General features: G+C 39.4%; 1 protein-coding gene across 6 annotated transcripts in view; it reads right to left on the bottom strand.

The window, feature by feature from the left end:
- Window positions 1–132: 132 nt before the first annotated feature.
- Window positions 133–20930, bottom strand: part of LOC135689111 (uncharacterized) — a 128912-nt gene continuing 108114 nt past the window's right edge. For all 6 annotated transcript variants that reach the window (XM_089109925.1, XM_089109927.1, XM_089109926.1 and 3 more), the window contains 14 exons: window positions 20354–20686; window positions 15677–16012; window positions 15114–15452; window positions 14700–14999; window positions 13815–14147; window positions 12915–13277; window positions 6393–12239; window positions 5822–6151; window positions 5286–5612; window positions 4621–4947; window positions 3911–4077; window positions 3534–3693; window positions 3025–3351; window positions 133–2876 (listed from right to left, as the gene is read on the bottom strand). In XM_089109925.1, coding sequence (XP_088966051.1) covers window positions 1038–2876; window positions 3025–3351; window positions 3534–3693; window positions 3911–4077; window positions 4621–4947; window positions 5286–5612; window positions 5822–6151; window positions 6393–12239; window positions 12915–13277; window positions 13815–14147; window positions 14700–14999; window positions 15114–15452; window positions 15677–16012; window positions 20354–20686 — 11328 coding nt within the window. In that variant the 3' untranslated portion in view covers window positions 133–1037. The remainder of the gene's footprint in view (window positions 2877–3024; window positions 3352–3533; window positions 3694–3910; window positions 4078–4620; window positions 4948–5285; window positions 5613–5821; window positions 6152–6392; window positions 12240–12914; window positions 13278–13814; window positions 14148–14699; window positions 15000–15113; window positions 15453–15676; window positions 16013–20353; window positions 20687–20930) is intronic.

The raw sequence follows: 20930 nt of genomic DNA, 5'->3' as shown, positions 1-20930 counted from the left end.
CAAATTATGCTATTAAATTGAATTGATAGACACCCAGTCTGTTGTAGCGTCCGTAGATGGAGGCCATAGCGAAACAAAGGTTAACAGGCAAATCTTGGCGAGTAGAGAAATCAAAAGAAAAGAGACCATGAATATCATTTCATTCAATAACTAAAGGTAGATTTCGTGGAAAACGTTATCAATTCATAGTTGATATTACCTACAAACTGGTCAAATTTTCTAATACAAATTGACACTAAAATACTTTTTACCAAAAAACATTCAAAACATAAGGAAAGATTATATTCGAACACAAATTATCCAAAGAACCATAAAAACCCTTACTGTAGCAAACAATAGAACTCTCACGAAAGGCTGATGCAGTCGCAACACCACGAGTCTAATCGATAAATTTCTTTCAGTTTCTTTCAGTTGAAAATCGTTGTCACGGCTGTTCTTGCGCGGATGCGCTTCTGATGGCGAGATTGAGGCGAGATTGAGGCGAGATTGAGCCGAGATTGAGGCGAGATTGAGGCGAGATTGAGGCGGGATTGAGGCGGGATGGCTTAATTTGATTAGACTGGGTAAAGCGCCTGCAAAAAGCGAGTTCCAAACAATACAGTCACGATAATAAATATCACTAACAAATTCAGCTCGGTGTCAATGCAAATTTATTACTAATAACTACTAAATTACAAACATGAATTCCAAAATGCAGTCTCTAAATTACTTCTATTCTGTATGAAGCTAGTGAATTGAGTGAATGGCTGTTCAACCCTAACGGGCAATGATACAAACTTCATAAACGTCGGAATTGTTTTTTCACAAATGGCATCACAATCATTTGATGGAAATGGCTTTAGTGTTATGAAAGCGTTCAAAAAGCCATTCCCAAAAGGGCGAGTAAAAAATGGGTAACACTATATGGTAACACATAAATGAAATGCTATCGGACAGACAGTATGCATTGCAAAAAAAAACTATAAAAAACGTATTAGAAACCCAATGATATTTAAGTTAAGTAAAGCAAGTCATGATTGCAACAAAAGAACAGAAAGTTACTTCTTTGACCTCACAGACCTCCAGCCCTCTTCTCGCTTCTGATCCTTGCTTAATGACCTTCTCGTCGGCGTTTTCTTGGACTTGTCTGCAACACTCTCCGCAATCGCTTTTTTCGTTGCAGTTCCTGTTGATGTTAACCTTGCAAAGACACCACCAACCGCTGGTCTTGTGGTTGGGCTTGGTGGGGGTTTTGGTACTGTTTCTCCCTCTTTTTTCTCAGCAGATAGCCGAGTTCTTGGCTTCACACTCGCAGTACCTGTGGGTGTCGAGGGGGCTCGGGGCTTCACTTCTTTAAAAGACCTTCGCCCAGTTCCGTACAAACGAGAGAACACATCCCCAGAGCGCTCTCGCGTCAACCTTGGTGCATCAACATCATCCTGAGAGTCTCTACTGCCACTTGATAGCCCACTACCAGATCTTCGTAACCGTGGTTTGCCATCATCTCCCTGAGACGGTGGTCTTCGCTTTGCTGCCGGCGACAATCCATATCCACTGCTCTTTACGTTGGAATAATCCATTCCGGAATACGAATGTATTTTCTTTTGTTCACGTTCTAAATCCGACTTCTGTCTTCTCGGAATTCCCGACCTTCGTATTTCTCCGGACGGTTCTCTTGAAGGCGTTCTTGGCTTTAACCCTGAACTTTCACGAGAAATACCTGGCCGTTTGAATTTAAAAGCCTGCATGCTTCCAGTCCCCGGGACGAGCATTGCTTCTCTCAGTTCATAATTCGTTTTTCCCTCTGCCCTACAAGGATCATTTTTCATCAAATAACCTTGTAACGTGTCCCATCCACCACCAACACGTACCATTACACTTGTTCTCATAAACCTGACCAACCTCAACTTTTGTGTTTCTCCGAAATAGTACTTCCCATCAGATATCTTTGTAATCTGGTATCTCCGTTGGCACATACATTTTTCTATTTCCGCTTCAATCTCGTAGCTAACACGTTCAGCGTCTGTTTTCGGCTTATCTTTCTTCTTTGGTGCTTTGTTTTTCAAGCTGTCTACGAAGTCTTTGTAACTTATCAACGAATGAACTTCTAGCATATTGAAAACCAATTCGATCTCCCATCTTTCAGTCACAAACGTCGTTTCAATAATGGCTTCCACAAACTCTTCACGATTCAGTTTGTTGTCCCTGTCAAGATCTTTCTTTCTCCACAAATCTGAAACTCTCGATTTCGATTCTCGCAACCACGTCTTGAATCTTTCTCTCCATTCCTCCCAGTTGAATTCAGCAGACGCCTTTTGGATCCTAATCTCGTCCAGTTTTGCTTGCAGTCTTATCAATCTGTCCATTAACAGCAACCAAAGATTCTGCCATCTTTTAGCAAGTTGGGTGACGGCTGGATTTAAGTATTCCTTAACAAAGGAGGCTTCACGTCCTCTGCTAGGAGCTCTGGTAGCTCGCTTTCTTTCCTGGCCGATTCTTTTTTTCGCATGCTTCGTTACTTTGTCATAATCGCTCTGTTTCCCCGTTGCTTCTTCCTGTAACAGCTTGTGCTCCTCAAATAATGAATGGACAACGTCATAATCGTCTGGTAATGGAATTTTTTCTCGATCAACTATCACGGATTCTTTGACAATGATCCAACTGCTAAGTGATTCAACCAACTTCTGCTCCATTAGCAGCTTTTCCAAGCCCTCCTTTAGCCTTGTCTCCCTTTGCCTGGCCCACCCAGCGACGTCATTCCATCTTCGCTTCAAAAATGCAATTTGATTTCGGATCGTTTGCAACGAACTGGGATGACAAAATCGCAAAATCACTTCACTTTTCTTCAATATCGCTCTCAGGTTGCTCTCCTCAATGTCAAGCTCTTTCTGGAAAGCCTACAAAATATTAAAAATTTGAGAAAATAAGCATCATACTCCAGATGTCTTCCTCTCTCGAAAATGAAGTTGGGACGAAAGCCTGGCAAAAAACGGGAAGTTTATCACAGAAACAAACATACGAGAAATAGCATGCTAACAAAGTTACCTGAAATTCCTCCATTTGGTTTCGCAATACAGCTATTTCGTCCGAAATAGGCCCTTGCTTTTTCAAAACGTCTTCAAGTTCGATGATTCTTCTTATGAGTGCCTGGCTGCCAGATTGCATTTCCTTTGCAAGAACAAGTGAGTTCATAAGCCGTTCCTGCTTCGTCACAGACATTGTACACAAAGCCTCCCACCTCAACTTCAGGTCGTCAAGATCTCGCTGAAGAGATTCGGGATCTTCAACATGCCGTTCAGCAACCATCGTCTCCCCAGTTTTCATAATTTTATCAAAATTACGTTGGCGACTACCAAGTTCTCTCTGGAATAGCTACAACAAATTTGACGTACATTTAACAAAAAACTTGTGTTATTTAGTAAACTTAATATTAAAAAAGATATCATAAAATCCATCACATCTATTCTGATCTAAACAAGCAATGAAGCAAATTCAGGCAGTCAGCGTGCTGTCATAAAAAAAGCACATAATAGAAGTGCAGTTCAAACGCTTACCTTATGGTGATGAATAAGAAGTTTGACAGTTTCTACGTCACCCATGACCGCCGTCTCAGTAGAGAGACCAGGCTCGACAGAATTCAACCAGTCAACAAGCGCCTGAACAGCGTCGTGAAAGAGTCCATGGAACAGCAGCGCATCCTCCAGTTGTCTTTGCCTATTTAATAGAGAATTAAGGTAAGAATCAATTACATGACAATGTTCGTATCATAAAACGCAGGGTAAAACATCGAGGGAAAATAAATTACAACATCAAAAGCGATCATCAAATTTCAGCTTTTGGATGTAAATAATTGGAGAAGCGAAACAATTGCCATTGATGATACTGGATAATGTGAGTAAAAAACACTCGTTAATCAGACACCAAAACGTACCTTTCAACAGATAGGGCACAAATTTCATCCCATTGCGTCCTTAGTTCAGAAATCTTCTCCTCGATAACTGCTCCATCGCCAGGGTCACTCTTCTCCACTAGATTCATACCCGTTTTCACAACAGCATTTAATTTTCCTTGGAGTGCTCCAATCATATGCTGCGAATCCTGTATTCGGAAAGGAAAAATAAAATTTAACAGAACTACGCTTTGACGAAATCAAACGAAATTCCTGTTGAGATGCAGAATATTGAACTTATCTCTTTGAAATAGTTAAAAGGCACCTTTTGCTGAATTGATAAAAGCTCCACATGAAACATAGCAACCTTAAGTAGTGTTTTGCATTGTATGTAATGGCGGCGCAAAGGGGAAATAAAGGAGACAGCCCCCCCCCCCCAGTTCTCGGCCTGGTATTTCGTATAAAGTCGACGAAAGTGGAGGTGTAACAGTATTTTGACAAAGTATTCTCTGTGTCTGATTCTTTCCCTTTGAATTTTTCTTTATGCAACCAAACGTTTGTCTTGGGCGTTTCTTATTGGAAAAAGGGCGTTCCTTTTGACGAAAGGGCATTCTCTTACAGTCAAGTATGAGACCTACAATTTTGTATATTTTGCGGCCAGGCAACGACGTACCCTGTCGATGTCTGCGGATTCGAGTCGTGTCGCTCACTTTTCAGGCAGTAATAAAGCAATTCGATAAACGATTACCAACCTTGTGCTTCCTTATTTGTGCACGCACCATTGATTTATCCTTTCCAATCGACTGGTCAGACTTAATACGGACAGTAATATCATCAAAACTTGTCACTAATTTTGCAGCGCTATCAAAAAACTGCGATGACAATTCATAGTTCTCTTCAATCGTTTCCTTTCTTTTCTTCGCAACCAAATTAAGTTCTTTCCATCTTTCCTCGATTTTCTGAATATCTTCATTCACCTCTTGTACTTCCTCTGCACTACAGCTTTCTGTTATTTTGTGACCAACCTCTCGCATCTCCTTGAACTTAGTGCGGTGTTCTTCTACTTCCTCTTGAAATTCCTATGATGCAAACACCATTTATAGCAACTAATTGCAATTTCGAAGGGGAGGTTTCAAAAAGGTAAAATCTTTTAACTATGATTATATCAAAGCTTTTAGATTTTCTAATAAGCACTTATTTGTGTACAAGAGGTTTTGTGACGGTCAAGATATGATTATATTCATAAGTTTATTCTAGCAACATTTAGGTTGAAAGTTCGTAATATCGATCTACAGCTTCAAGGGTCACAGCTGTTGGAAACTTCTGATATATATCTACCCTTCGATCTAGCATTCTCCACTCATTGATTAAGCATTTTCCTCCCTTCGATTTAGCAATGTGGACAATGATAGCTTACCCTAAACTGCAGCTTCTGCTTCTCGATGTTCTCCAAAAGGGTACTAACATCTTCAAATAATGAAACAGAGCCTTCAATCCTGGTAAGCCAAAATTCCATTTCAGTCACCAGATTATCAAACCTTTGGGCCATCTTGAAAGCGTTGTCGAGTCGTACAGACCGCTTTTCTGACAATGCGTTAACCTCTTTCCACAATGAAGACAGTTCACCCAAGGTAATTTGCAATGGGCGCGAACTGGAAACATCGCTCGATTTGATCACGATTGTCAATGTCTCCTCAATATAAGTGTAAATTGTTGTCTGCTCCTCGAGAACTTTTAAGAAATCCTGAAAGAATGTTACGAGGATTAAAAAATGTAAAAAGGATTAATTACAAAGGAAAATTCATAGCAAACCATTAAGATACCTATAGCCACTCGAAGCATCATTTAACAGTACATCCTGATTTAACAAAGCAGCGTACTCTAGAAACAGCAAATGGCAGGTTAATCCATATAGACATAAACACAAAATAACAAAAGTAGGGGTAAAATTACTTGGTGGTTTTCAAGCTGTTCCTTTGCTGTATCCGGTTTCCCGCCAGTGGGTTTTTTCTTCTTCAAATCGACGCTCTCTTTCGACAGCCATTGCAAGAGGTCCTTGGTTTGCTCTTGAAACAGACGGGACTCATCAAACGCATTCTCTAATTCAACTTGGTATGCAGAGTAGAGCGTCTTTATTTCTTCCCAACCAGAAGTAAGGTTCTCAATTTTGTCTTCTAGTGCTTGCTTCTCGTTCGAACTGGCTGTTGATTGCAGAAGGGCTGCGGCAGAGTCCTTGCATTTGATGACCGCGGACTCGTGCGCATTAATATCGTTTCCAATCACCTTGGAAAAACATTGATGTTTTTAACGCTGTATTCTAACCACATGAAAACAACAGATAAAGCAACTTACTTAACACGTAAAATTCAAAACAATATGCCAAACAAATTTATCCTAGACACTGTCGAATTTATCCGAGTTTTTTCACCTCACAGTCTGACGACCAGGACTTCGCAATCACCTCTAATTATTATTATAAATAGAGCTTAATTTCAAGAACTGTGACAATGATCTGCTTTCTCACCTTCAGTTTCTCAAGCTCAACTTCGATGATCTTCTTATCTTTAAGCAATGGTGGCTTCTTCTTACTCAAAACTGTGATTGTTTGCTTCATCCATGTAATTATTTCTTCCATGACAACAGAAAACTGCCCAAGGCGATAGAGAGTTTCTTCAAGCAGTGACTGTCGCTCGTTGATAGCTGATTGGAGCTTCTCCCACCTGGATTTGATTTCATCAATTTGCTCTTGAATAGAATCGCTGTCTTCATGGTCGATTTTATCCATCAATGCACTGGCCTTTTGATTCAGCTGCGTGATATCAATTTGTCGTCCAACTAGATCTTTATAACAGCCTCTGTTTTCAGTCAACTGTTGCTTCACAACTCCTACTTCTGTCCCTACGGGTGACTTGGCATCTAATTCTCTTTCGGATTTGGTTAACCACGAGTCTAGCTCTTGCACACTTTCTTCATACTGCTCGGCTAAGTGACGAATGTTCTCAAGCTCGGTCTTTCGCTTTGACCAAGTACTCTCAAGGGAATCCCAGAGGTCAGTTACCTCTGATAGCTGCTTGTGCACATCCAGTTTGTCAGCCTGACTTGCTTTCGCCACCAGGATAGGACTCACCTGACACAAAGTATTTATCACTTCTTCGTTGCTGTCAAGCTCATCTCGCAATGCATCGTGTTCCTTTTGGAGCCTCTCAATGGCTTGTGGCTGGAAATGAGGCTCATCTTGTGATTCTATCTTGTGTTGGACGTCCATTAACGTCTTCTTGAGCTGTTCTAAGCCAGGCCAAAATTTTCGACAAGCAGTAAGTCCATCATCCAATGCCTTTCTCCTGGCATCAGTTGCTTCTTTCACAAAAGCAACTGTATTTTGCAGCTTCTTCTTTTTGCCAGCCATTGACTTGGCAATTTGCGATTCGGGGTCCTGTTTCCTTATTTCTTCAACTGCAGTTTCTATGCGCTCCACAGGTTCAAAGTACTCAGATATTTCAAACTGACATTGTTCATGATCATTGATCTGTTCCTTAATCTGTTCTTCTTTAACAGCAATCGATGGAAGTGTTTTGCACTTTTCTTTATAAGCCTGAAATTGTGACAACAGCTCGTCTAGCGTTACCTGCACTTCTTCAGTTTTTTGGGCAGTTTCACCAATTTCAATGCCTTTATCTTCAACATCTTTGTGCAAAGCATTCCATCTCTTCTCACTATCATCAAGCTTCTCCCTAATACTAACTGACCCATGTCCAGGACCACTAAGCTTCATCAAATCTTCTCCAGTGGCCTTTAAACTAACAATCAAGGGCCGAAGATGACTGATTCCGTCTTCAAGGCCTTTGTGTTTTTCCTTCTGTACTTCAATTCCCTTTGATCGGCTTTCTCCAATATCTTTCAGGTACTCCTCTGTTCTTTTTAGACGAGATTGCGTTTCTTTATACATATCCGCAAACTGCTGTGAAAGCAACAATGCCTCTACAAGCTGAGCTTGTCGTTCTCCTGTCTTTCCTATCACTTCTTCGTGTCTGTATTTCAAGTTATCTATCTTCTCTTTGATAGCTGGCTCCTCATCCTCGTTACACGCCATTAGAAGCATTTCACCAGTATCAAAAACCTCTTTGAGTCTTGGCTCATTTGAGGCTATTTCTTTTAAAAACATTTGATGGTCATTAATTTGTTCTTTCACCTTTTCAGAGTCGACAGCAATCGGCTCAATTTTTTGATATCTTTCAGATAACTCTACCAGCCATGATGCCAGACTTTCAACATCTTTGTCAAACTTATCTACTTTTTCCTTTGCCAAGAACATGTCTCTTGCTTTCTGCTCAACAATAGCTTTTAGGTTGTCATATGTCTCTTTATCTTTATCTACCATACCCTTAATCTCCTTCGCATTTTCCTCATTAACAACTTTTTGCAATTTGGCTGCCACCGCAGCAACATCATCGACGTCTTTCTTCTTTGCGGCCATTTCTTTCTGCAGCTCTCTTACTGAGTTCTCATCTGCATCGCTCAGCTCTTTCAATTTCGTTTCAAATGAGCCAAACCATTCATTAATCTCTTCGTGCAATCTATGGTATCCACTGCTCAAATCTAGAGTTTCCTTCATTGTTTTGCTTACGGTGGCTCGTTTCTCTGACATTGAACCAAAGCGGTCAAATAAAGTTTGCATCTTTTGTCGGACAGTTTCCCTCTCCTCCACAGCACACAGTTCGTTCAGTTCACTAGCTCGCTTCGCAGTATCGTCAATCAGTGGCTCTAAATCTTTTAACTTTTTCCTAACATCCTCAAATCTTGTTATCTGCTCTGTAATTTCGTTTGGTCTTCCACTTGGCTTCCACTCGTCACTTTCTACAAGATTCTGCAACTCATCCATTTGCTCGATAGAATTTTCATACTCTTTTGTGAATTCTGTGGAGGTTTCTAAGACTGAGCCCATCCGCTCCATTCTAAAATTCACGTAGCTGTTTAGGGAATCCCAAAGCTTTGTTGCCTTGTCGAGATCACTCTCAATTTCTCGGTTCTTTTCATCTTCAGAGTCCTTTGCTTCAAGCAAGTCTTTGCCAGTATTTTGCAGCGATGTGACACTTGCTGCACGATCCTTGAATATACGAATTAGCAGCTTTTGTTCCATGATCTGTGCCTTCAACACATTTGGATCAAGTGCATTTATCTGCCTTTGTCCATCAACGAGCTCTTGCGTTTCCTCAAGCCATTCTAGAAGTGATTGTAATGCATCCTTGAATTTTCCGCATTTGACAAATGCCTCCTCGAGTTTCCCCTTTCTATCAGAAATTTGTTGATTTGCATTTAGCAGTCTGTTATTCAGTTCACTTAGAACTTCTTCCACCGGAGAGGCTTCTATATTTGGGCTTGTAGACTTAATGAATGATTGCAGATCAGTTAGGTTACCAACTTTCTCCTGCAGTTTTTCCATTCCTGTCTGAACATCTTTAAGTTCTTCCATTTGAGCATCAATTTCGTCTACCACGCTGCCAACTGCACTCTGTTCCTCAAGGGTCCTCTCAACAGCTGCTATTCCCTTTTCTGCTTCCTCGTGTTCATTGTAGAACTCATTCAGCCTGTTTATAAGTTCAGCAACATCGCTTAACTTCTTCGGAGTCCTTTTGCTCAACTCCTGGTACTGACTTTCCAAAGATGTAAGTTTTGCGTTGAATTCTTCAAATCCGAAGCCTTTCTCCGTAAGCTGCCTTCCTTTGTAAGTCAGTTCGTCGACAATGGGCTTCACTGTTTTTAGCTCAGACTCGACATCCCGCAGAGAAACTGCGCTGGCTTCAAGTTCTTGCAAGTCTAATTTTAGTGGCTTGTTCTTCTCAAACATCTCTACCATAGAATGTATTTTCGTCTCAGTGCTTGTTGCAGTATCTGTGAGACTATCAAGGTCGGCGATAACCCCACTGATGCTCTCTGCCTTTGAAGATACGGCATTGAAAAGCTCATCAAAACCTTCCTTCAATTCAGCAACCTCATCTCTCAGTGGTTTGCAGTCTGATGATATGTGTTCTTCTTGTATTTCAGACGCCATGTTATCCAATAGATCTAGTCTCGGTTCAAGGTCATCAGCCTGCTTCTGAATCTTACTCACATCTTCTGAAACCTGTCTTATTCTGCCTTCATCAGCCCCAGTGAAACTCAAATCACCTAGCTTAGCTTTTATTTTCTTTAATGTGTCTTCTACAGGCCTCTTCAAGTCGCCAAACCTTCGCATTTTATCCTGCATTGCCGCAATGGTCTCTTTTCTATTGAGCAATAACGACCCAGCCCTCTTCCACTTCTCTTTAATGTCACCTGATATCTCGTGCAGCTCTTCCACATCTTCACCACAAGCATCCTCCAGCTCGTCAATCAATGTTTCCAGGCGTTCCATATATGTTTTATGGTGATCAATATCTGACTGCACTGAATTTATCTCTTTTTGTTGCTTAGAGAGTTTCTCCCATTCACAAGATTCTGGTTCTAGAGTCATGAATCGCTTTTCATTTTCATCGAGCCATTTCAAAACATCATTCTTCTTGTTAAAAAATTCAACAGACAGCTCTTTCACTTTGGTTACATGGTCCTTTTCTGTATCAATTTTCTTGTCAACAGCGTCCCAAAGTTTAGTAGTTTCATCAAGATGTCCCTTCAACTGTTTCCACTCACTTTCCGTATCTAAAGTGTCTAAAACCTGTTTTCCAGATTTTTGAACGATACGGTACAACTGAAGCTCCTCCATGAAATCTTTGCCTATACTATCAATTTCTCCGATTGTCATTGTTATTCTGGCTGGATTTGAAGACAGCGGCTTCTGCTTCTGTTGTTCAATTCGTTCGTCAATGTTCTTCAATCGTCTTTCGAAATCATCAAACTGATCTTGGAAGGCTCCACATTCTTGCAGACGATCTTTCAGTTTCTTTTCCCTGTCCTCTAAATCTCCAATGACTTCCAAAACAGGAAGCTTAATAGCCTTGATCTGCTCCTTGATTTTTTCTTCCACATCTTCATCTTGCTTATTGAACAGGATTATATCGTTTGCATACAGCTCGGCCTCGCTGCACATCGTATTGACAGTTTGTGCTTCTACAAGCCACTCTTCAACCTCTAACAACTGCTCTTTGACCTTCTTTGGGTCCACAGCAACCGTTTCCTGTTTAACCGTTCTCTTCTTCAAGGCTTTTGTCTTTTCCGCTACATCATTTTCCAATTGGAAAAACTTTTTGCCGTTTTGAACGACCTTTTCGGTTTTTTCAATCTTTTCCTCTAAAATGCGAATCAATGAATCGTATGTTCTTGTAATATTGTCCTTTCTTTGACGAACTATGGTTAGGTTATCAGGTTTGTCTTCAATCCTTGTCAATTCTTCTCCCGCTTCGTCCATTTTCCCAAGATTCTTCTCTTCTGCCTGTAAATCTTCAAGCAAGATCTTCAGCTCTTGAACCTGACCTTCGCCTTTTTGTACATTGTCTGCAAAAGGTTCTAGGTTATCCAGACCCAACTGAACCTTCTTGAATAATTCCTCGAGTGGGGCTACCGTGCTTTCAAATTTATTTATCCCTTCCATGACCTTCGGGATCTTTTTGGATGCTGTTGAAACAGTTTCATTAAGAAGTGTCCATTGCCTCTTCACATTATCGACTTCTGACTTAAGCGGTGCAATGTCGCGGTCGCAATTCATTAAAAGTACATTGGAGCTGTCATTTATATCTGCAAAGCAATTCTTGTATTCCTCAAATTCTTCAGCGAGATCTGAAACGAGCTTTTGCTGTACTTCAACTTTTGGTTTGTCCACAAAAATCACATCAAGTTGCTGCACTTTCTTTTCTGTTTCTGATAACCATGGCAACAGCTTCTGCTTCGCGATAACATATGCGTCAGAATGCGGTACAATCTCTTCAAGAACACCCTTTCTATCTGTTGACTTCTCCTTTAGTTCTCTCCATCGCGATTTTATCTGTTCAAATTTATCTGCGAGCTTCTCCTTAGCCTCACCAGGCTCCATATTAGCAAGTGTACTTTCGCCAATAGCATTCAGCTTATCAAATCGTGGAACATTTCGTGTAATCTCATCATGAACAAACGCATGCTCCGTTTTTTGTCGTTTACACTGCTCTTTATCGGCAGAAACCGGACTTTGTTCAGTAAGGACCGTCTCCATTTTGGACAGCCATCGAATCAGCTCATCGGACTCATCCTGCATTTCCTTTGCTGACGTAAGGGAGGTCTGCAAATCTACTTTACGTTTCTCGAGAGACTCAGTCAGTTTTTCAATCGAGTCCTTAACTTTTCCGAACCTTTCTTTTGGCTGTGTGATCACTGTCGTCTCTTCACTGTAAACTTCAAAGAAATATTCCAGGATTTCTTCAAGTATCTAGAAAAATAATTACAGTATTCTCTTAGCATGCAAAATAGAAATAAGAAAATAGCCAGTTTGTTTATAGTTGGAAAATGAAAAATAGGTGACCGGGAATACAACAGACGAGTTCCCCAACTTTTCGAGTTCCAAGATAACAGAGAAAAAGCTCTGGTTCTTGCTCATTTTTAGCTGTTAAAAATATTGATGCCAGTTAACTAGACAGGCATTTCCTTAGGCGAAACCCGGTTTACATTTAAATGGGTGCGAAATGTTTCATTTTGTACTGTATTTGTACTGTATTGTATTCTATTGTGCTGTACTGTATTGTATTCTATTGTGCTGTACTGTATTGTATTCTATTGTGCTGTACTGTGTTGTATTCTATTGTGCTGTACTGTATTGTATTCTATTGTGCTGTACTGTGTTGTATTCTATTGTGCTGTACTGTGTTGTATTCTATTGTGCTGTACTGTGTTGTTTTGTTATGTATTGTGCATTTATAGTGTATTATGCAAAGTTCTTGAATATTTGTAATGTTGGGTGTCGAGGCAACTCGATGACGTTATGTTTTTTGCCTCCACCTCAACAATGATCAACTTGAGTTATTTTTGTATTTGTTTTTATTGTGATAAATATATGTTTCATTAATGTTAATGATAAATCCAAGGTTTCGTTGGAAATGACACCAACCTTGAATTTCAAGCTGTGTTTCACAATGTCTTTTTGAGCATCTTCAATCTGCTTCAGTCTCTGCTTAACATCATCAGGCTCTGAGCTACCATGCTCAACATTCTCCAAAATTTCAAAAATTTCGATTACCCACACTTCAATTATCTCGATTATTTCAACGAACTCCTTCGCTTTTTTCAGCTGTTCCTTCGTTTCCTTAAACTTCTCTTTTGCAGCATCTACTGTATCGTAATAATCGTCTCCAACTTTGTCCAACTCGGCTTCGATATCCTCAGCGTCAGACAGCTGTCGTATCAAACTCTGTCCGGCTCGGTTTAGAGATCGGACCTCAGGCTTTTTCTTTTGCAGTTTATCCACAATTTCCTTTTAAAAAATCAACAAAAAGTCAGAACCTATGAAATTTACGATATGTAATATTTTCAATTATATATGACCTATATATATAGGAGAAAGAGCTTTGTCGTAGATTAATAATAGTAACTTTAAAATATAGTAACTGTTCACTTGCCTGTTTCACTATGTAATTGTTTCATTGATTCGCTTATTATTCTAGAGACAATTACGTGTTAAAATTCTATAGACAAGAAACTTTGTTGAAAAGACGCAAAGACAAAGTGCAAAATCAGGCAATCCGCGAATTTTTTGTTTACAGTTGCTCCAACTCAAACTTCCGAAAAAAATCAGGACAAACTTTCGGAGCATATGCAAGATGATGATTCTCATTGGCAGATTAGCTGCATTTATTGATTTCTTAGGAGTCACTTCGTAAGCATCAGCGACCTTCGTGTCAGCGTTTTGAAATACGATTAGCGAGTGTTTTTATGCTACATAATAAAGAAAATTCTAGTAAGTTACTGGGTGACCACAAATGAATAATTAAAACCAAGAATAACTCTTTACCTCCATAATTTTAACTTGATCCTCTCCTTTCTCTAAATCAGTACCAAATGGCTCAACTTCGTCAATCGCAGATTTAGTCTCCACTAGCAGCTCTTCAATCACCAATTTCTCCTCTTCATACTTGTCAATCGCTTTGCTAATTCTTTCAAGTTTTTTCTGCCTCTCCTCAATCGACGACATTGCATTCGACAGGGGTACACGTGCAGCATCAAGGCGAGTTTCTATCTCTGTACATGCGACAGGATTCCCCCTGTTTTGCTCCAAAAGCTGCTTCGCAGTCCTTTGAGCAGCCTCCATCGCAGGTTTCAGCTCTGATACTTCACTCTCCATAATCTGGTTTGCAACAAAATTTTCCATTAAATATAGTTATTAATATTGTTATATTTATTGCGATATTTTTAGCCAACTTACCATACAACGGTTCATTCTATTTGTTTACCATTTGTGACTCGCCAAAGCCTTGTAATAAACTATTGCAATAAGCCATTAAGATTGTTCTAAACACTCAATTTATTTTCATGCTTGCGGTTAAAAACTGACAGCATCTTTTTTCCGTTAGAATATTACGCAATTTTCAAATACATTTTCAAACATCACCGCGCTATTGCAGACAAACGATCTTCGTCGATAACCGATGCCTTAACGATACCTGCTTGCCAAATACGATGGAATGCGCGATGCTTGCATTGGCTGGTGCTTTCATTCAATCAAAACAAACAAATATAATCAACGGCATACAAAGCAGTAGGAGGCCAATAAAAAGAACTTTTTTGCCAATCAGTCGGAATTAACCGAGTCTAAATTAACTACCATTTCAAAAAGGCAGCTTCAATGCAAAATCAAAAAACAAATGCGTAATGTTTCCAAATACAAACAGTATTGTACCTTGAGCTTGTCCAGTTGTTCTTTGACAGAGTCTTTTGTCAGCATAGAGGGCTCTTTGATGTCACGTGCCTCCGCATTCCAAGACTCGAGATCGCTCAAAGACTGATTGAAATTTTCAGCGGTTTCCAAGTAAACCCCTGTTTCACTCTTTCGATCCTCAATCTTTCGTTCAACATCCCGTATCTCTTCAAGAATTTCTTCAGTTTTCTCCTTTAGATCATTTGTTTTAGAAGACTCCGGAATACTTTTTCGCAACTTTAACACAATTTGTTTATTATCCTCCAAAAGCTTTCCAAATTCCTAAAAAGATGTTCATTTGATTACAAAATCGACCAGAGCTTATAAAAGCTTAAAATAAGCTACAAGATTTAAAATTTTCCGAGAGCCTTGCTCTGCAACAAAAAAAATCCCTACCTCACTTTTTGCTAAGAACTCTTCACCCTTTTTGACATTATCACCAAAGCGAATTGGGCTCGAAACAAATTTCTCAACATCATTGATCAATCCTTGAACTGGCTTTAATTCTTTTACCACATTTTCGACCGTGTTTTGCACTTGCTCTATCGCAGCGTCTTTCTGTTCCACAAACACACGTAGGCCATTCAATCTTGTTAAAAAGTCGTCTTTCTGTTCTGAAACTTCGTCGACACCATTTTCAACATTTAGATTCTTGCATTCTTCAAAAAGAGGCTCGCTTAACCGTGTGATGTTTTCGAAATTGAGTTTGTGCGATTCGATTTCCTTTTTCAGCTCCTGAATTTTAAAAAGTGAGTAAAAGAAGTTACAAAATGCAAAACCCTTACAAACACTACTCAGAACTGACTGGGGCAAAGAATTTCGATCTATAATCTTAAGTTCTAAAAATCATATACAGATAACAAAATATAGTGTAGAGTAAACAAAATATAGAACTACTAGCAACGGCAGATTTTCAAGGGCATTATACAGGCCAAATGAAACAAAGAAAAACTATGGACCTCTGACTGCTTCCTTTGCGCCTTCAAATCGCTTTCGTTGCAATCTATTGGCTGATCCTCCAACTCATCTTTCTTCTTCTCTACTTTCTCCAACCAAATGCTAAATGTTACTGCTTCGTCACTGTACTTTTTACTGTGGCTGTGCAGTGCATCAATGTCCTTGCATTTTACATCATTCGCTCTTCTCACATCAGACCATCTTTTTTCCGCCTCGTTTAGTTCTGCATTGAGTGAATCTCGTTGTTCGCCAGGCCCAAATTGTTCTGCCCTTTCGCGCCCATTGCGCATAACACGTTCGAAAACGGGGTGCTGTTGCCTAACATCTCGGTCGATTATCTAAAACAAAGCAGTACGGTATAACCACCTTTTTCTACGTGTGTCCCTGACGTAAAACATCATTGTTTACAATTGCTAAAAATCATTGCATTGATAATATAGACAGCATACAGAGTACAGACAGTGACGGCAAAATTCCACGAATATGAATTGTGAACCCCCAGGAATAAAGAGACGGGGACAGGGGAAAGCTAGCACTCCCTTCCCCGTCGGCACTCAATATATCTTGGTTTCCATATTAATGTCACCACTTCGTGGATTTCTAACAAAATGTCGACGTCCGCGATTGAAATAGGTAGTTTAAACAAATTTTATTGACTAAAAGCATTTCATTTCATTTTAGATCACTTTCAATTTCATCTTTCATTTCATTTTTTACCTAGAGTGGTGCATTTCAGCTAAAGAGTTGGTTTTCAATATGCCCTCTTAAAGTATGCACAACAGATGGAAACTTGATGTAGTTGGAAATTAGCTGAGTATAAAAGTAAATAAATTAAATATTCCTAAAACTTATAAATTTATATTAAGTTAACTCTCTATAAAATAAACTCAACCTGTACAAATTTCTCGAAAAAATTGGGAAAGGTTGCCTGCTTTGACCCAAAGGACAGGCTATTTCACAACTTTACCACCCACCCCCCCCCACTCCCTTAAAGGAGTACAGGGCATTGCACTCTCTAAGAAAACTAACGACAAAAAATTATGACTGAAATTCAATTCCAATGATGACATTTGAATCATTTTCATCATACTTCGTGGCAGTGATCGAACCGACGATGATTGAAAATTGATTAAGTGTTCTGTAAAATTAGGCTGCCACATTTAGGGCCTCGCATTTTGATTGAAAACAGAAAAACGTTACGAATTTCAAGAGACTCAGAGATCTTATTGAAATAAGTAACGATCAAAGCTGATCCTAACTTCATATGGAGCCTTTCAAATTTTCAAAAATAATCCGCGTAAATCTAGAGGGCAAAGAAAAATACAGTTTTTCTGTCCATTATAAACATCAATTGAAAACCTTTAACAAATAAAAAACAAAAATAAGAGAACGGTTTTTCATTTTTTGAACAATAAGAAGCTGGACAGAAACTTTCATAACAATGACAAAACAACAGGAATTCTACTGAAGAGCAGTTCTGCACTCTACGCTGTTTTGCTACGCTGTTTTGCCATTTTGAATCAATCTATTTTACAACACCGTACATCTTTTCAAAATGCTTTTCCTACAGGCTTCCTCTCCATACAGGGTTCTTTCTTGTTTTTTTTCTGCTCTAGGCTTCTGGATAGAAACAATTTTTGATTGTAAATAGACTGATTTAACAAGCCGTACCCCGTGAAAAAGGCCAAGCTCAAAAGGTCTACCTTAATCCGATGCAAACGAATAGCAAGTAAACGGTCAGTTCTTGAAGGGGATCAAGGAAACAACCTTTAAACCTACATATCGATGAAAAGATTACTTTCAACTACCTGCACCTACTCAAATTCAATGAATTATTAACAAAGGCTACACGTTTACAGTAAAACAGACGAGCGGATCAAACAGGTAAATTGTCGAAAACACTTCTAAAGCACATGGTCAAATCAACACACGTTTCCTACAAATAAACACATTGACAACTTTGGTACTTTTGAGTTGTTTTAATGCCCCGTTAATCAATTGTTTCAAGCAAGTTGAACAACTTTGATTCGGAGTAGCTTACTTTGCGTCTAATAGGCAAGCAAATGGCTTCACTTAAAGGCTGCCCGTTCAAGCTGCACTTACCGACTGCCCTTATCGACTGCCCTTACTGACTGTACTTGTGCCATCACGAAAACAGAGCCATAAAAATGATTGAATAAACAAATCGACCGGTAAATAAACGATAAAACATGCTTAATCTGCTTACGTTCTTCTTGACGAAACGCACTTACTATCTCAGATCTGAATGTAGTCCAAGGATTACGACGCTGAACTAACAGCACACAGTTTGAAGAATACGATGCTCTCTTGAAATGGTACGGAACGCCCATTTTAGCATGATTCCCGCAGCGCCACCTAGCCCTCTCTCTTGCTGCAGCCGGAGAATTCAACCCGAGCAAGCACGTCAAGGGTGATAGACTCAGCTGGTGAAAACAGGCTAGACCGAAGCGAAGAGCGTTCGGTTCATTTTTACCAGAATTAAGAAACAACAACAACAAATTCAGAAAGCATCCGTCGCGCTGTGGAAGCCCAAGTAAAGGAAAAGTACATTGAATTGGTCGCATAATGTCACACAGCGTTTAGATTGTTTCCAAAATCAATGAGTTGCAAAACAAATGCTAAGGATTTAAAAAATTGTTTTTCGATTTAAAACATTTTGAGCGGCGAAAAAATTTGAAAATGACATTTTATCCACTTCCTTGTATTGAGCCCCTGGCATATGACGTCATAATTTAAAAAAATATCGCAATTTGGCATTATTTTAACTTTTGGCACCATGACTCTAACTTTCCATACCGAAACTGGTAGTGAGTTTATGCTTGTAACTTACCCTAGCGTGAGGAAAATGTCATGGTGCTCTGGCTTCGTTAATATATGGTTGAAACCCTGCATTTGCAAATTAATCTTGTCTAACGGACTTCGATACGGACCATTTTAGATACTAAAACCAATTAAGCCAATTTCCCACCAATAAAAAATTATATAGACTGACATTTAGGCGTAAGAAATGCGCGACGTGGTCATAAAATAGCTAGTTAATCTTTTTCTAGAAAAGGCAAACGACCCCAAAAACTCAAATAAAAAAGGTTCCATGTAAACCGTGGACCAGCGTTCTGGCGTGTAAGTGTGACTTGGCCCGTTATTTGCCTTGGAGTAGGGGGACTATTTAATTCGCAACTTAAAGTGGCCATGCCAACTAACTTACTGACAACACCTGGGCACAATTGCCTAGATCATAACGAGGTTGTCGAGCCTCGGTTGTGTATCCTTTATTCCAATGGTAAACAAAAATTCGACTTTAGAAAGTGTCGTTTTTTATATCTTGACATTCGGTTTGGTATCACGAAAATACGTTGCTTGAATTGCGGATGTTAAGGTTGTGGGCATACATTTGAGCTTGTTTAAAGAGCAACGCTGATCAGACAGGATGCAGTCCCAAAGCCATGATTGCAGGCGCCATAGCATTGTCAGCCACTGGTCAAAGTAACGAGAAAACGAGAGTGACCGAAGTGCATTGAGAATAAAAACAGCATATCGTTAACGCACCTTTCTGCTACCACAACATTGCCCCATATCATGTAAACAATCGCCGTCTTTTGAAAATGTTTGTCGCTTTCTCGAAAATCAACATTTTCCCTTCCATTCGTGTATCCACCGCAAGCCACACGAGTTTTATTCCCTCTGCTCAAAGTGGACCACGATGACAGTTTAATTGACAGATGAACCACTAGGAAAACGGGGGGCGGTACTTTTTGACCAACTAGTTAAACGGGGGTGCTCAGTTTGAAGTCTCGTCCACAATTTCGAAAACATAAAAATAACACAGCTATGTTGGCGAATTCTGGAATAAAGCGACCAGAGAAAGCGTCTAAGGGGGGGGGAGCCCCTTCTATACTGAATTTTGATCTAACGACGTTGTATGATATATAATAAAATGTTGTATGATAAAAATGTGTCCTTATGATAAAATGCTGTTCACGAATCAGGCTCTGTTCGATTTAGGTTTCTTTCATTTTTAGGACAACATCCTTGATAACCGTTTAAAAAGGATTGCCAAATGAACTAACAGTAGCAGAAAATTGGCCACGTCTTTCACAAATATGATAGTCTATCAGCTGATCAAGTTTTTGTACCACGGTCTATGCAAAAAGGGCTTCATGGTAGAGGCGATATCAGTAAAAATCACCGTACGTAAAAATCACTAGGCTTCTTGCAAAATGATTGCTATGAAATGGTTAAGGAAATTGTTCTGGATGCCTCTATCGTAGAGCAGGAAGGTGGAATGATGGAAATATCCATGAAAAATTAAGGAAATATCCACTAAAAAATGGAAATACTCGAATCAAATTGACAAAATTTTACCCGGCGTAGAAACAGACATTTCAGCTTCGTTTTGACTACAAACTTTATTTTACGTTTTTTGTGTTCAGGCTAAGGTTAAGGTTTTGTGTTCAGAATTAGCCATACACTTAGTCCGAGTTTCCATAATGTTAGTTATTGTAAAGTAAATTGAACGAAAGTAAACTTATATAAGAGAATTGACGTAGTAAAGATATTGTCGTCTAGACGGCATGTGCAGATTAAAAAGCTAGAAAGCAAAGTTCGCCTCGCAAAATGTTACTTTTGCAAAAGTTCGCAGAAAACAAAGCAGCACTTACTTGATGTTCTTGCTTGACGAGTCTGAGCTCTTCAAACCTAGCATCTAACGGTTTCTCATTGGCTAGCCTCTTTTCCAAATCATCAACTGCGCCAAGAAAATCTTGAAAGGTCTTGTCGAAGTCCTGTGCATTTAACAAGAATTTCTGAAGTCGACTCCTGCGAAGATTGATTGCCGTAAGAAGGTTGCTGTGACTCTTCTCAATGTCCTCCGTTTTCACGAGTAATTCTGATTTCAGACTCGGTTCGTTGCCCAGGCAGTCCTGAATACGTTCCCCTGTTTTGGCAAGGTCCTCAATTAAAACTTTCTTTGTAGTAGCTTCATCTTGCAGTTTCTAATGAAAAAAAGATGATATATTCACACAAGTCCACCAAAGTGAGATTAACAATTCCTTACGTAATAATTACGGAAACTTTTCATTTTGTATTCTAGTTAAAACTATAAATACAAATCACACCATTACATAGGTAATTTATAATTGGCTAGTCTGTTTTCACAAAGGGGAGTAGCTCTTGGTTAGTCCGTGTTTTGTTTCTACAGAGGCATTAGAGTACCGAAGTGATGACGTCATAAAAATA

Source organism: Rhopilema esculentum, chromosome 9, assembly GCF_057945365.1.
Source record: "Rhopilema esculentum isolate cy_ngs chromosome 9, ASM5794536v1, whole genome shotgun sequence".
Classification (NCBI taxonomy): domain Eukaryota; kingdom Metazoa; phylum Cnidaria; class Scyphozoa; order Rhizostomeae; family Rhizostomatidae; genus Rhopilema; species Rhopilema esculentum.
The sequence above is the reverse complement of the archived record's forward strand: the minus strand, read 5'-3'. Positions and strand labels throughout refer to the sequence as shown.